The sequence below is a fragment of the Coenobita brevimanus genome, chromosome 104 (assembly GCF_032717465.1).
Source record: "Coenobita brevimanus isolate Jiangsu-jjx chromosome 104, ASM3271746v2, whole genome shotgun sequence".
Taxonomy (NCBI): Eukaryota; Metazoa; Arthropoda; class Malacostraca; order Decapoda; family Coenobitidae; genus Coenobita; species Coenobita brevimanus.
In genome coordinates this window covers 42,628,148-42,643,096 of record NC_137057.1, presented here as the reverse complement: position 1 = coordinate 42,643,096, position 14,949 = coordinate 42,628,148, and the positions used below count along the sequence as shown (strand labels likewise).

The 14,949-nt window shown below is 40.4% G+C and overlaps 2 protein-coding genes across 2 annotated transcripts in view; both read left to right on the top strand.

The window, feature by feature from the left end:
- LOC145415931 (uncharacterized) overlaps positions 1–14,949 on the top strand; it is a 65,860-nt gene that overhangs the window by 5,344 nt on the left and 45,567 nt on the right. The gene's annotated exons all lie outside the window — the stretch shown is intronic.
- LOC145415934 (uncharacterized) lies at positions 6,393–11,872 on the top strand. Its single transcript, XM_080285043.1, has 5 exons — positions 6,393–6,456; positions 7,688–7,843; positions 8,813–9,004; positions 10,928–11,037; positions 11,654–11,872. The coding sequence occupies exons 2-5, from the start codon at positions 7,726–7,728 to the stop codon at positions 11,705–11,707; spliced, it is 474 nt and encodes a 157-aa protein (XP_080141169.1). The 5' UTR covers positions 6,393–6,456; positions 7,688–7,725; the 3' UTR covers positions 11,708–11,872.

Genomic DNA, 14,949 nt, shown 5'->3' with positions numbered 1-14,949 from the left:
AACCAACGTGAACCTGAACCAGGGCCAATCTCCATTCTGTGTGTGTGTGTGTGTGTGTGTGTGTGTGTGTGTGTGTGTGTGTGTGTGTGTGTGTGTGTGTGTGTGCTGCGCGCGCGAGTGTGTATGTGAATTAATCTAAAGCATCATCTTACATTGTTTTTATTACCTGACTAATACACAGATCATAATAATTTTTTACTCAGTTCTGAATAAAGGCATTTTAACTGATAAAAAGTATCATATTAATTCATTTCCACTAGAACTATAAGGAACGGTAATGTTTAAGTATATATATAAATCCCTTTTCAACATACCCCTTAATGGTAATTCTTCAAGGGAACACTGCTTTGTCTTGGTGCTGAAACCTGTGCATTCCAGTTATCAAAGGAACTATACTAATCAGGTGCAACCACACTTAGAAGTTTCTTTACGTGGGATCATATGAAAAGTGTTCCCCTGACAATAAGTGCCTGAACTGGACATACGAGGCACCAACTATTTTTTTTTTCTAGTTGTTCACTATCTTGCAGTCTACCAGGTTCTTTTCACTAGATAGGCAAGGAGTTGAGAGACGTTCGTTAAACCAATCAGCGAAGTTGCCCTGCTATATGGATGCCACCATATGAAGGGGTCCCTCACCAACACTAGCCTCTTTCTATACAACAAAGGCGAGTTCCGTCTAACCAAGGTCCTTAATCATCAGCAGCGATGCGGCAGATGACTTTGGCGTAGTCAGCTCTGTTCCGGAGCATCAGGTGTCAAGAATATACGAATTTTTACAATCTAGGTGCCTTTGCAAACGAAACCTTGGGATGAGCAGTCCACATGAAGAGTCAGGTCGTCTGTCCTGTTTTTCTCTCCATGGACGTTGAAAGTCAGTGTGGTGAGTCCGCAGCAACTGACAATGACGACACTACCCGACCGAATATATCATCAGTGTCGGCTGCTGCGGGTTTACCACACTGAGGCGAACGAAGTCGTTGTACAGCAAACGTAGGAGTCTTCGGAGAGACTTGGAAAAATACTGATAGATGTCCCGTGGAACAAGAAAAAAAGAACAATGGATCAGACGAAAGTAGGAGATACAAGGAATAGAAAAACGCACTTTCTCATGCAAGGAAGAAACAACCAAAGACTAAAAACCCCAAAAGTTCTTCTTTACAAGGAAAACAAAACACAACAATGCAAATTTGAAGATCCACTTATTCTGAGATGTGACTGAGGTCAGAGATAAATGAAAGTACAGGATGAAGTAGGCAGTTCCGGAGCTGACATGCTGCATACGTGAATGACTGAGTATCGTTTACTCTAGCATTGAAGAACTGGACAGAGAAGGGGTGAGAGTGTGCTGCCAGAAATGTTCTACGCGCTGCGATAATGGACGAAGGGTGCAATTAGACGTTTCAGAAAAACACCAAAAACAGCAATGGTGCAAAGATAGAGATACAACACTGCAGAGAAGAGGGATAGGTTGAAGGGAGTCAGTGAGAGAGGGGATGTTAACAGACGATAAGTCTTTGATTCAACCATGTTTACAAGAACGGTATGTGGGGAACGACTCCAACGCCAAGCATGATAGATGGACTCCACACACGGGCGAATAACACCACTATACAAAGTCAACAACTGTCTAGTGTAACGAAAACACGGTGTCGGTTTAGTACACGTAAACCCTTGGAAGAGGATTTTGCACGAGTGGTAGTATGATCTTTTCAAGACTCGTAGAGAAAGAAAACCCAAGGATATTACGAGACAATGAAGCATTGAGTTGTGTATTGTAAAATATTAAGAGCCATTCCTGTTGAAGATTGTAACGGGACAGAAGGTGTATATATATATATATATATATATATATATATATATATATATATATATATATATATATATATATATATATATATATATATATATATATATATATATATATATATATCCAGAGAGAGAGAAAAAGAGAATAAAAAATGAGTGTCAAATTAGAAAGTAGTAAGCCACAGCTTCATCACATCATGACTTAAAGAACTGAAGAAACGGACACCGAAACAAGCATTTAGGAATGTGAAGGATGGAGCCATCTGAGTGAGAGTGGACAGGGATAAAAATGCAGTTTAGAGAATCAATTATGAATAGAAGGGAGAGAGCCGGTGAGAGTACAGAGCACTAAGGAACACCACTATCGATAGTTTTAGAAGACGAACATAGGCAGTCTATAACAGCATCTACAGAACGACCACAAGGAAAGCTTGAGATGGGGTCACAGACAGGAAAGAAACCATAAAAGCGCGCTTTGGAAATCATCAATTTTTGCCTAACTCGATCGATAGCTTTGACTGTGACACGTGCAATGACAAAGGTTTCGCCACAGTCCCAAAAGGAGGATGGCCAAAAATCATAAGGCAGGGGGTATATCACCAGTGGAGCATCGATAACAGAAAAAAGTGTATGAAAGGACAATGCTCCAGAATCTTCCATTTAAACATACCATCAAACAGTTTCTAAAACAACATAATGAGGCAATTGGACGATACTGTGTGGGTTAGTAACGATCATTCCTTTTCGGAAGAGGCTGAATGAAAGCAAACTTCCAGCAAGAAGGTAAGGCACAAGTTGACAGACATAGGTAAAAGAGTTTACCTAGACAGGGTACTAGCACAGATCAGCCAAGTGAACAAATTGGACTGTTTCGAAGCTAAGCGACAGTTGACCATATTAAAATTTTAAAGTAAGAAAACTTATAAACATGAAAATAGCGTTTCCTGGATAGCAGGGAAAAACGTAAGTAATATAAACAGGTCATATCCCAGGTACAGCAGACGACAGACAGACAACCAAGGCAACGGAGAGGCAGGCAAAAGATGAGTGAAGGGAAGAGCCAGACAAGGAGCAAAATGAAGATATGAAATGCGGAAATTCGCTGGTATTCGGAAATTTGCTGCTATTCTATGAAACAGGCTAATAAGCAATACTGTAGGACGTGATGGAAAATGATGAGAGAGGTCTTTGTGATTCAGTGGACTGACTAAAGCTGCTGCTATAGATGCATATATATATATATATATATATATATATATATATATATATATATATATATATATATACTGTGTGTGTGTGTGTGTGTGTGAAGAGTATAGAAGTGTGCTTTAACACCAGTTTGAAAGGATCTGCTCCGGAATACTTATACAAGTGTTCTTCCTTCAAAAGACACACCATAAACGCCAGCAGAAGTTATTGCTCTAGTAAGCTTAATACATACTTATGCTAATTCGGAAGAGAAAACTTACAAATTTGGTCAATTAAGGAAAAACTGATGGTGTCAGATGATTTAAAGTGAGGCGAATTATGAGGCGGTAAACTGTAAATGCTCTCTCTCTCTCTCTCTCTCTCTCTCTCTCTCTCTCTCTCTGTCGTCAGAATAATTTAGTAAATGACCACTGTATAGCACTATTACACTTAAACTGAATAAAGACCATGTTACAGTAGTTGCGAGAAAGTGGTCGAGTACAAGAAGGCTAATTTTCAAAAAATGAATGCAATTGTAAATAAAAGTGACTGGAATTCATCTGTTCATATATTGGCTATTAACGAGGCATGGAAAAACAAGTGAATAAAAAATTAATAACAAAAGAGAAACGAAGATGTGCGAAAGGATAATATGAGCAGGGCTGAATAAATTTCAAGGAATTGTGTAGGTCGAAAGAAACTAGGGGGAAGCTTGGGATGGGAGGAAACCAAATGTCTCCTCTGAAAGATGTTACCTGAGAAAAATAAATAAATAAATGTGAACTTAGTAGAATATTTTATTACAAACTGTATAAGAGTAACATTGTGACTGAAGAGCCAGTTCAGGATATGGAAATAGTGGAATGACCAAACAACAGCAATACAACTGGAAAAAAAAAAAAAAACAACAACTCTTATGAGGAATGAACATGGATAAAGCAGGAGGTGAGGACGATCGCACCAATGATCTCATTAAAGATATATGTGACTTTGGAGATGAAGACTTTTTACAATATGCTTAAAGTAAAATTCAAGAAAAAATATGAATTAGTTCTGCTATACAGTAGATGCAGACCAGCCAAGTGAACTAAATGGGCTGTTTCTTAGCTATGACACAGTTGGACATATTAAAGTTTTTAACAAAGTAACAAAGAAAACTTTTAAACATGAAAAGAGAGTTTCCTGGATAGCGGGAGAAAAAAGTAGGTAATATAAACAGGTCATGTCCCAGGCAGACAACAGACGGACAACCAGGGCAACGGAGAGGCAAGCCCGAGATGAGTGAGAGGAAGAGCCAGACAAGGAGCATAACAGAGATATGAAATGTGGAAATTTGCTGGTAATCGATGGACCAGACAAATAACTAAACTGTAGGACGGGATGGAAAATCATGAGAGGTCTTCGCCTTCAAGTGGACTGACTCGGCCGCTGTTATGAATGTATATTGTGTGTGTGTGTGTGTGTGTGTGTGTGTGTGTGTGTGCGGGCGGCCGAATGCATTAATGGTCTCTAACGTGTATCTAACCGTGCCTAAGTGGGCGGCCACACTTGCTCCAAACATGTGACCGACAAGAGGAAACGAGGCTCAGGGGTCCTTCCATCGTTAAGACTCAGATACTGCAGCGGCTCTGACCCGGTGCGTCGCTTCGTCTTGTCGATCACCTTTTTCAAACAAGTGTGGCCGCACCTAACACCAGCTTGCAGGCTTCTGCTCCGTGTACTTAAACATGTGTTCTTCCTTCCACACGCATACCGTAGGCAAATGATTCACGCCACGCCAGCAGATGCTTATTAACTTCATTACCTTAAGAAATACGTTCCTAAATTCACCAGCCGTATCTTACCATTCAGCCAATTACAGGAGTAACTGGCAGTGTCAGATGTGTTAATATGTAGGGAATTATTAGTAACAAGAGTATATCTTAGAAAAAGTGAGGTATAGATGAAAAACTAAATGATAAGAGCGAGTTCATGTGTGTGGGAGGAGGAGGAGGAGCGAATAAAGGTCACAGGTTGGTGGAGTTGCTACTGATCAGAAGACTCTAAGTAATAAATGATAATAATAATAATAATAATAATAATTATAATAATAATAATAATAATAATAACAATAATAATATTAATAAAAATAATAATAACAATAATGATAACATAAAACAAAAAATAATAATGCACGTCATCATCTCCATCTCCGTATCATAGTAGTAGTAGTAGTAGTAGTAATAATAATAATAATAATAATAATAATTATTATTATTATTATTATTATTGTCATTATTATTATTATTATTATTATTATTATTATTATTATTATTATTATTATTATTATCATTATTATTATTATGATACTACTACTACTACTACTACTACTAATATTAACGAAGACAACTGTAGTCGAGTGTCACAAATCTTCTAAAGCACTCAGGTGTGGTGTTCCTCAGGGTACTGGTCCTTCACGGAGTCTCTCTCCTATTCATCAAGTATCAAAAAGTCATCTTTACATCCTTCCCTCTTTACATTTTGAAACAATAAACCTATAAACAAATTTACAGTAATCCCACTTAGTTATACATGGCCAGTATTTTAATCAGTACAACGTGAAAATAAAACTTTATGCCAAATACAAGGAAAACAATTTAGTTAGAAATATTCGAAAAAAAAAAAAAAAACACTATAAGCAACATTCAAAGTGGAACCATCTGTCACCTGTGTAATGAAACCATCTGTCGCCGTTGTACTTATACTGATTAACTATATTTATTACCTTATTACATACTGTGAACTCACACTCCTATCACACTTACAGGCGTACAATAAATGGCGAAAATATTAGGGTGGAAGTACTGATCGATGGATTAGGTGAGACGAGGTATTTTATTATATTTTTCCTCATAACAGTCTTTATTTTTCTACTTTAGCTGGGAAATCTGCCAGTACAGAGGTTAATGAATGCAAGATCTGATCCATGTATCTCCTAAGGGATATAAAATCGTCTTGAGATACCTCTAACAAAATAAGAAAAATATCTTTCTGAGAGTATTATGTCCTACCATGTAGTTTCATCAACATTATCTCTCTCTCTCTCTCTCCTTCCACTACCCACCTTCCCCTCCAGTCTCTCACCGTCTTTCCTACTTCCCTCCATCCCGCCTCTTCTCACTCTCCCTAATTATCTCCCTTCCTCTCTCAAGGTCCTTGCATGCTATACTCCCCCTATCCCTCCCTCCTCCTCTCTCTCACCGCACCCCCTTAACTCACTCCCTCCCTTCTCCGTCCCCACTTTCCTCTTCTCTCTTTCCTTCTTCCCCCCATCCTCCCCCCACTACCTCACCTTTACTTCTGCACATTCCCCCTTCCATCTCCCCTTACATTCTCCTCGGTCTGATCTCCCTATAAAAGACGGAATCCACACCTCTCCTCTTCACTCCACTCACCTTCTCTTCCACAGCGAAGAATCAGGTAACCTCATTCATAAAGTTAATTCAGATACAACCCATTTTATACGTGCTACCACTTAACATTTCTTCACCTCTGGGCACTTCTTGTGGTGAAAGAATGTAAAAATCTCTTTTACGACTGGTTACCCTTTCACTACTACTAAGTCTTTTCTGTTAAATACGCGGTAAAACCATCTGATACTCTTTACTTATGGGATAAAGTCTGCTACAGAATTGGCTAAAATCCTTGATTAACTCAGAGAAAACCGACAGCTTTCACATCCTAGAGCAAAATAAGTTACTATTATTGTGTACATATGCAGCATAAAATCTCGGTGAGACTTTGCCAGTAACTCACTAAGCATCTATAGCCATAATTTTATTACAATATTCCCTCTTAGTAATATATAGAAAAATTCGCCTGATGAATTAAAGCTAAGAGGATTTCATTTCTTGTATAAACTGGCTTTTTTTTCCTCTGACTATCTTTTAGCAGGGAAATAGCATTATCGAAGGAATTTAAAAAATATACCGGAAGTTGTTTGATCCTTGGTTCTCTTGGCATTGATTTCTCTCCAACTTGGCCTAAAATTGTCATGTCTCCATCGTGAATTCTGATTTGCAATAACGGGTTAACACTAGAATAGGAAGATAATCAAAGAAAGGATGTAACGACGTAGCTTTGTCCTATTCTACCACTGAGCTGCATGAAATAAGCTGCAAAAAGATGTAAATCAGGGACAAATTAAGGTTAAAAGGAATATAAGCAGGTAACTTTACCAATTCTTCACTCCTCGCTCACGCTTCCCTCAGTTTCCGTCTCCATTCCAACACTCACTGCCCACTCATCCCTCACCTCCCTTCCCATACCTGCCTTACCACTTCCCCATTCGCTGCCCACTTATCCTTCACTCTCCGTCCAATTACCTGCCTTGCCAATTCCACACTCATTCCTCACTCATGCCCCGCTCTTCCCAACCCCACCCCCTTTACATTCCTTCTCTACTCTCAGAGACATTCCTCACTCATCTCACATTTTACCTCCTTTTACATTCCTTTCTCACTCCCACACACCCACACTCTCCACTCATCGCCCACTCTCCCCCCACCTACCACTTCCCACCTCACTCCTGACACATCCTTCACTCTCCCTCCCCTTATTTGCTTTCAGTAATTTCCCACTCACTCTCCACGCTACCTTCCGTCACCTACCTACCCCACTCCCACAGTCACTCTCTCCCTCTCCCCTACAGGCACCACCACCACCACCACCACCACCACAACCACCACCATGCGGATGGCCCTTCTCAGCCTCTTCGTCATGGGTCTTCTGGCCGGAGGAAGTCTGGCACAGCTTCTGCCCTGCACCGGGTCCAACGTCTTCCTTGACGTTGTTGTTCCTCCGCTTGGTTAGTGGTTGTGTTTTGGTTGTCGTCTGAATGTCACTCTCATTTGCTGGTCCTCCTTCTAACATGCATATTCAGTCTCACATTCATTGGCATACTCCCTGGTATGAGAAGGTATCATATATAAAACACACACACACACACACACACACACACACACACACACACACACACACACACACACACACACACACACACACACACACACACACACACACACACACACACATCCATTCAGCAGTATTTATTGTATTTACTGATTCACTTACACATATTCAAACAGATAATAAACCTAACGCAGCTGAAAGAACGTTTCTACTATATACTCTCACTCCTTCAGTCTTAACTGACTCCCACAGACACTCGCACTCGCTTCATCTCATGCAGGTTCACTCATACTCAAAGGATGTTCCATCTGACTCACTCATTTACTCAATACCCACTTATGGAGATTGGTGAAAGAAGTTTCCAGGACTTTCTTACTCAGGTTCTTTCTCCTAGTGTCACAGGCTTACTATAAAGAAGTTGCTTTATTTGCATTATTTTTACTACTAATGAATGGGTCGAATCTACCAAAACTTCGATCAGATAATAGACTTAGATTTGTAATCTTATTCTCAAAAGTGTAAAAAATTCACACAGCCAATCAGCATATTAGGATAAGCCTTTCTTCCTCTCTCTCTTCCTCCTCGTTCGTTTCAGTTTATCTCAGTCTTTTCCGTTCTGCCTTTGCCTCCTCCTACACCTGCAACTCTACTAACATTCTCCGTAACCCTCCACAGCCAAAGCCATACCAGTATGTGAAGGAGAAAATTCATTACCTCCAACTGCCTACCAACTCCTCTCCCTTTTTCACCGTCCTTCCTGTTTCCTCCCCTGTCTCCCTCTTCTCTCTTCCCTTTTTCAGATGCCTTCCCTGCCTCCCTCTTTTCTCCCCGCCTCTAATAACCCCATTCTCCGAACCCTCTACAGTCGACGTAACATGTCAGGGGCCGCTCCTGTTACCCGCGTGCGAGATCAACTTGTTGGGCTGCGTCCTGGAACTTGACATACTCTGCGGAGGCCTCACCGAAGCCCTGTTGACAACAATAAAGGAAATTTTGACAGAGTGCGTCGCAGAGTTGGAACTTGAGGTGAACTTGGACCTTCTCGCTAACATTACCGGTAATGTCCCTCTCACGCTGATTTTTATACTGTTACACGTTTTACACTGATTTTCACAATGTCACTCTTTCATCCTGATTTGCATAATGTCACTCATTTTAAGGTGATTTTCATATTGTCACTGTTTTAAGCTGATTTTCACACTGTCACTCTGTCTTCCGCTTATTTTCATATTGTTCCTGTTTTTGCTCATTTTGATATAGTCACTCTGTGTTACGTTGATTTTCTTACTCTGTTTTACCCTGTCTCTCATACCACAGCTTTATGTTATGTGATTGTTTTAATCTGGCTCTCATGCCCATTCTTTATGTTATGTGATTAATCTGGCTCCCATACCTTAGTTTTATATTGTGTGATTCTGTTTTACACTGGATCTCATACCCTAACTTAATGCTATGTGATTCTATTACACTCTGGCTCTCATACCCGAGCATTATGTTATGCGATTCTGTTTTTCTCTGAATCTCATATCGTCGATTTAAAGACTTTTGTTTTACTCTGGCGCCAATACCATACCTTTATTTTTTGTGATTCTGTTTTACTGTTTTATATTATTTTGGTGCCAGTACTATGACTTTATTCTATTCTCACCACATGTTACTCATTCCAGGTTGGTGGTGCCGGAAAGCAAGAGAAAGCAACCTCAGTCACTCTCATTCTTTTCCTCAGCAGTCTAATTAAATGGTCTCTCTTTCAAACTATCTTAAAACTGCTACACACTCATCCTCCTCTTATTCACGATTTACCCCAGCTGCTTCACTTCTTCCTCTGACAGAAGACTGGCAGAGTGGTTTTCCCAGGAGCCACTTTATTTCCATTTGCTTGATACCAAACACGCTTCCCACACTCCTGGATTGTCACACCTCCAGTTATAAAACTTTTTTATCACTATCCTTCCTTCATTCGCCTAGATCTCATTATTTCCCTCATTAACTCCACTTCTAATCTGTATACTGTCATCAATCTCCCACCACACCTTCTCTCTACTGGCTATACCATAACTTAGCCTGATCTGCCCATTCCATTGCACTACGTCTACTTTAACACGTCCCTGGTCTTTCAAGCTCTTTCAATGTCCTCTTTCACTCTGCTAAGTCATGTAATTCCACATACAGACCTGGAACACTTCATCACCAGCACTTCTACCCTTTTTCGGTCCCTAGTATTCAATGATCACTGCTTGCATGAATACAGGACCTTCAGGGTCACTTTGCTTTCCTACCCTGACCCCTTCTTCCCCATGCTTCACAGTGCCCTAATATGCCTTCTCCAAACCTGCGACATACTTCAGATCCCTTAGCTCAGTCTGCTGCATTGATCATTGTTAAATTCCTAAAACACTATATTTCCTCCTATTCTTTCGCGATCATGCTTCATAGCATTCTTCTCCATCTACTTGTTAGATGTCGTCATCTCGGCTTTTCTTGTATTCGCTAAGCTACTTCCCTTTAATATGAAGACTAATTTTCAGTTTCTTCTGCCAAACTTGATTCATCAAGTAGTTCAGTGTGGCGAAAATGTTTAAGCTACAGGCAAATTTGTTTTTATTTGTGGTGCGGTAAATATTTTTAATCTTCTAGTTGATTTGTTTTTATTTCTGGGTTGTTGATTTCAAATAAGTATAAGACGATAATACTGTCGATGGCGAAGATATTACATTGATTCCTAAACAACTAGAGTGAGAAAGATTAATTCTCTCTCAGTCACACCCCCATCCAACATTCCTCCAAACGGCTCACCTGCCTTGCCCTGCCATGCCTTCTTCTAAATGATTCTTCCCTTCTATGCCGTCCTCTTCATTACCTTGTCTTGCATTCCTCTTCATTACCCTGCCCTGACCTGGATTGCCTATGTCCTTTCAAACGTCAGGCAGCTTCTCTAATCACTTGACCTAATCGACCCTCTCCCCTTCCTCTATTACAGTCGACACATCACCTGAGGTGAACTTGGATGTCTTGATACAAATCTTCGGCCTTGATACCCTCTCGGATGTCATCGCGTGTCTGCTGTCGAAGCTGCAGATACTAGGCTTTGTGAGTACGACAGATAGATATAGAAAAAAGGATGGAGAGAGAGAGAGAGAGAGAGAGAGAGAGAGAGAGAGAGAGAGAGAGAGAGAGAGAGAGAGAGAGAGAATTATCTGATATTTTTTTATTTTATGGTAATAAAAATATGTATTAACATACGAAGCATACTGTCACGATCATTATTATTCTTTTGTTGAAATTTTACTCTGTGTTACATCGTAACTGTTAAAAAAAAAAATCCATAACATCTATAATTTATCTTTCGCCGGAAAAAAAAAACAACATGCATATTGCCTGTAACCTCTCTCTTTCTCTTTGTCTCTGTCTGTCTGTCTGTCTGTCTGTCTTTATATATATATATATATATATATATATATATATATATATATATATATATATATATATATATATATATATATAACCTAAAAAAAATATCCATAACCCCAATAACATATATCTTTCTAATCTCAAAAAAAGATCCAAAAGAACTATAACTTCTCTCTCTCTCTATCATCAAAAAAAGATCAATAACCCCTGGAAACTCTCTCTCTCTCTCTCTCTCTCTGAAAAAAAAAGATCCATAACTCCTATAACTCACTCTGTTTCTCTGTCTCCCCCACAGCTCACCGACTTCATCCTCTGCTTGCTTAGAATAATTTTTGGAATTCTTGGATAACATGGAACCCGCTGAACCGACTTGAACCAACGTGAACCGGAACCAGGACCGATCTCCATTCTGTGTGTGTGTGTGTGTGTGTGTGTGTGTGTGTGTGTGTGTGTGTGTGTGTGTGTGTGTCAGTGTGTTCGCGCGCGCACGAGTGTGTAAGTGAATAAATCCAAAGCAGCATCTTACATTACTTTTATTACCTAACATACAGATCATTTATATTATTTACCCAATTCTGAATAATGATAATTTAAGTGATAAAATGTATCACATAAATTCATTTTCACTAGAACTATAAGGAAAGGTATGGTATAAATATATATAATTCCCTTTTCAACATAACCCTTACTGGTAGTTCTTCAAGGAAACACTGCTTTGTCTTGGTGCTGAAGCCTGTGCATTCCAGTCATCAAAGGAACTATACTATTCAGGTGCAACCACACTGGGAAGTTTCTTTACTACGGATCACATGAAAAGTGTTCCTCTGACACTAAGTGCATGAACTGGACATACGAAAATATTTGTCTAGTAGTTCACTATCTTGCTGTCAACCAGGTTCTTTTCACTGGATAGGGAAGGAGTTGAGAAATGTTCATATAACCAGTTAGCGAAGTGTCCCGGCTATATCGATGCCACCACGTGAAGGCTTCCCTCACCAGTGTCAGCCTCTTTCTAAACCACAAAGGCGAGTTCCATCTAACCATGGTCCTTAATCTTCAGCAGCGATGCAACAGATGACTTTGGCGTAGTCAGCGCTGATCCGGAGCAAGAGTTGTCAAGAATATACGAATTTTTACAATCTAGGCGCCTTTGCAAACGAAACCTTGGGGTGAGCAGCCCGCATGAAGAGTCAGATCGTCTCTCCTGTTTTTCTCTCCATGGACTTTGAAAGTCAGTGTGGTGAGTCCACACCAACTGACAATGACGACACTACCCGGCCACATATAATATCATCAGTGTCGGCTGCTGCGGGTTTACCACACTGAGGCGAACGAAATCACAATACACCAAACGTAGGAGTGTTTGGAGAGACATGGAAAAAAACTGATAGATGTCCCGTGGAACAAGAAAAAAAGAACCCTTCTTTACAATGGATCAGACGAAAGTAGGAGATACAAGCATTCAAAAACTGTAATTTTTCATAAATGGAAAAAACAACCAAAGAGTAAAAACATAAGAGTTCTTCTTTACACGGAAAACAAAACACATCATTGCAAAATTGAAGATCCACTTATTCTGGGATGTGACGGGGGTCACAAAGGAAAATACAGGCTGAAGAAGGCAGTTCCGGAGCTGATCTGCTGCATACATGAATGACTAAGAGTATCGGTTAACTCTTGCTTAGACAGCTGGACCGAGAAGGGGTGAAAGTGTGCTGCCAGAATTGTTCTACGCGCCTGCCAAAATGGACGAGGGGTGCAAGCAGACTTTTCAGAAAACACCAAAACAGCGATGGTGCAGAGATAAAGATTCAACACTACGAAGAAGAGGGATAGGTTGAAAGGAGTCAGTGAGAGAGGATGTTATGAGACGATATGCCTTTGACTCCATCGTGTTTACAAGAACTGTATATTGGGATACTACTTGACCTCTTCATTACAACTAATCTTTCAGCTTACACTGTTAATCTTTCCCCTCCGTTGGGCTCCTCCGATCACAACCTTATCACCTTAACCTGTCCTATCGCTCCGGTACCACCTATGGACCCTCCAAAGAAACGTCGTCTGTGGCACTTTGGAGCAGCAGTTTGGGAGGCACTCAGGCAGTACTTCTTTGATTTCCCTGGAATGATTATTGCTTCCATGGGCGGGAGCCATCTGAGTGTGCCTTGCTCATTACAGAGGTTATTCCCTCAGGCATGGAAGCATACATTATTTCTCATATCCTCTGAGTGCTGCACGAAAGCCTTGGTTTAATCATGCTTGTTCTAATGCTGTCCGCAACAAGGGGAGGGCCTATGAAAGGTATGGGAGCCAACCCACCCCTGAATCACATCTTTTATACGTTTCTCCCCAGAATCGTGCTAAGTCTGTTCTTCGCTCTGCTAAAAACAATTTCATCCGTACTAAATGCTCTCAACTCTCGAACTCGAATTCTTCCCGCAACTTCTGGCACCTTGCCAAAAACCTTTCTAACAACTTTACCTCATCATCCTTCCCTCCTCTTTTCTACTCTGATGGCTCTGTAGTTATGTCTTTTACTGATAAAGCAGATCTCTTCACTCAGACTTTCTCCTCCAATTCTACCTTAGACGATTCCGGTGCTGTTCCTCCATCACTTCCACCCTCTGACTTCCTCTTGGTTGAAATTAAAATTTCTTCAGCTGATGTATTTTCTGCCATCACAGGCCTCAATACTAACAAGGTATATGGCCCTGATGGAGTCCCTTCTCTTGTTCTCAAGAACTATGCCTCTGTGCTTACACCCTGCCTAGGCAAACTCTTTCGCCTTTGTCTACCAACTTTTACCTTTCCTTCTTGCTGGAAGTTTGTTTTCATTCAGCCAGTCCCAAAGAAGGGTGACCATTCCCAACTCTCTAACTATCGTCCAATTGCTTTAACATCCTGTATCTCAAAAGTTTTCGAGTCAATTCTTAATAGAAAAATTTTAAAGCATCTTTCCTATCACAACCTTCTTTCTGATCATCAGTATGGGTTCCGTCAGGGACGCTCCACTGGCAATCTTCTCACCTACCTTTCAAACTCCTGGTCATCCTCCTTTCGGGACTTTGGCGAAAGCGTTGCCACTACACTTGACATCTCATAGGCTTTCGATCGAGTCTGGAATAAATCTTTAATTTCCAAACTGCCCTCTTACGGTTTCTATCTTTCTATCTGTGCCTTTATCTCTAGCTTCCTTTCTGGTCGTTCTATAGCCGCTGCTGTAGACGGCCATCGTTCTTCTCCTAGATCTGTCAACAGTGGTGTTCTTCAGGGCTCTGTCCTATAACCAACTCGTTTCCATTTTTCATCAATGACCTTCTAAGCTGTACATCTAACCCTATCCACTCATACGCTGATGACTCCACCCTTCACCTTTCCATTTGGTTCCCGCAACGTCCATCTCAGCAGTTTCTTCAACAAACAAGAGATGAGGCTATGGCACACCTAATGTCTGACTTGGCTCGTATCTCTGACTGGGGTAAGAATAATCTGGTTGTTTTTAATGCATCAAAGACTCAGCTTTTATACCTATCAACCCAACAAAATCTTGCACAGGTATACTCACTAGTGTTTAATAATATTCAGCTT

What these genes read in the sequence shown, in the direction of transcription:
- LOC145415934 (XM_080285043.1), top strand. Translation starts at nt 7,726, where the DNA reads ATGCGGATGGCCCTTCTCAGCCTCTTCGTCATGGGTCTTCTGGCCGGA. An exon ending in CCTTCTCGCTAACATTACCG is followed by an intron (nt 9,005 to 10,927) that starts GTAATGTCCCTC and finishes CCTCTATTACAG; the next exon opens with TCGACACATCACCTGAGGTG. An exon ending in AGCTGCAGATACTAGGCTTT is followed by an intron (nt 11,038 to 11,653) that starts GTGAGTACGACA and finishes TCTCCCCCACAG; the next exon opens with CTCACCGACTTCATCCTCTG.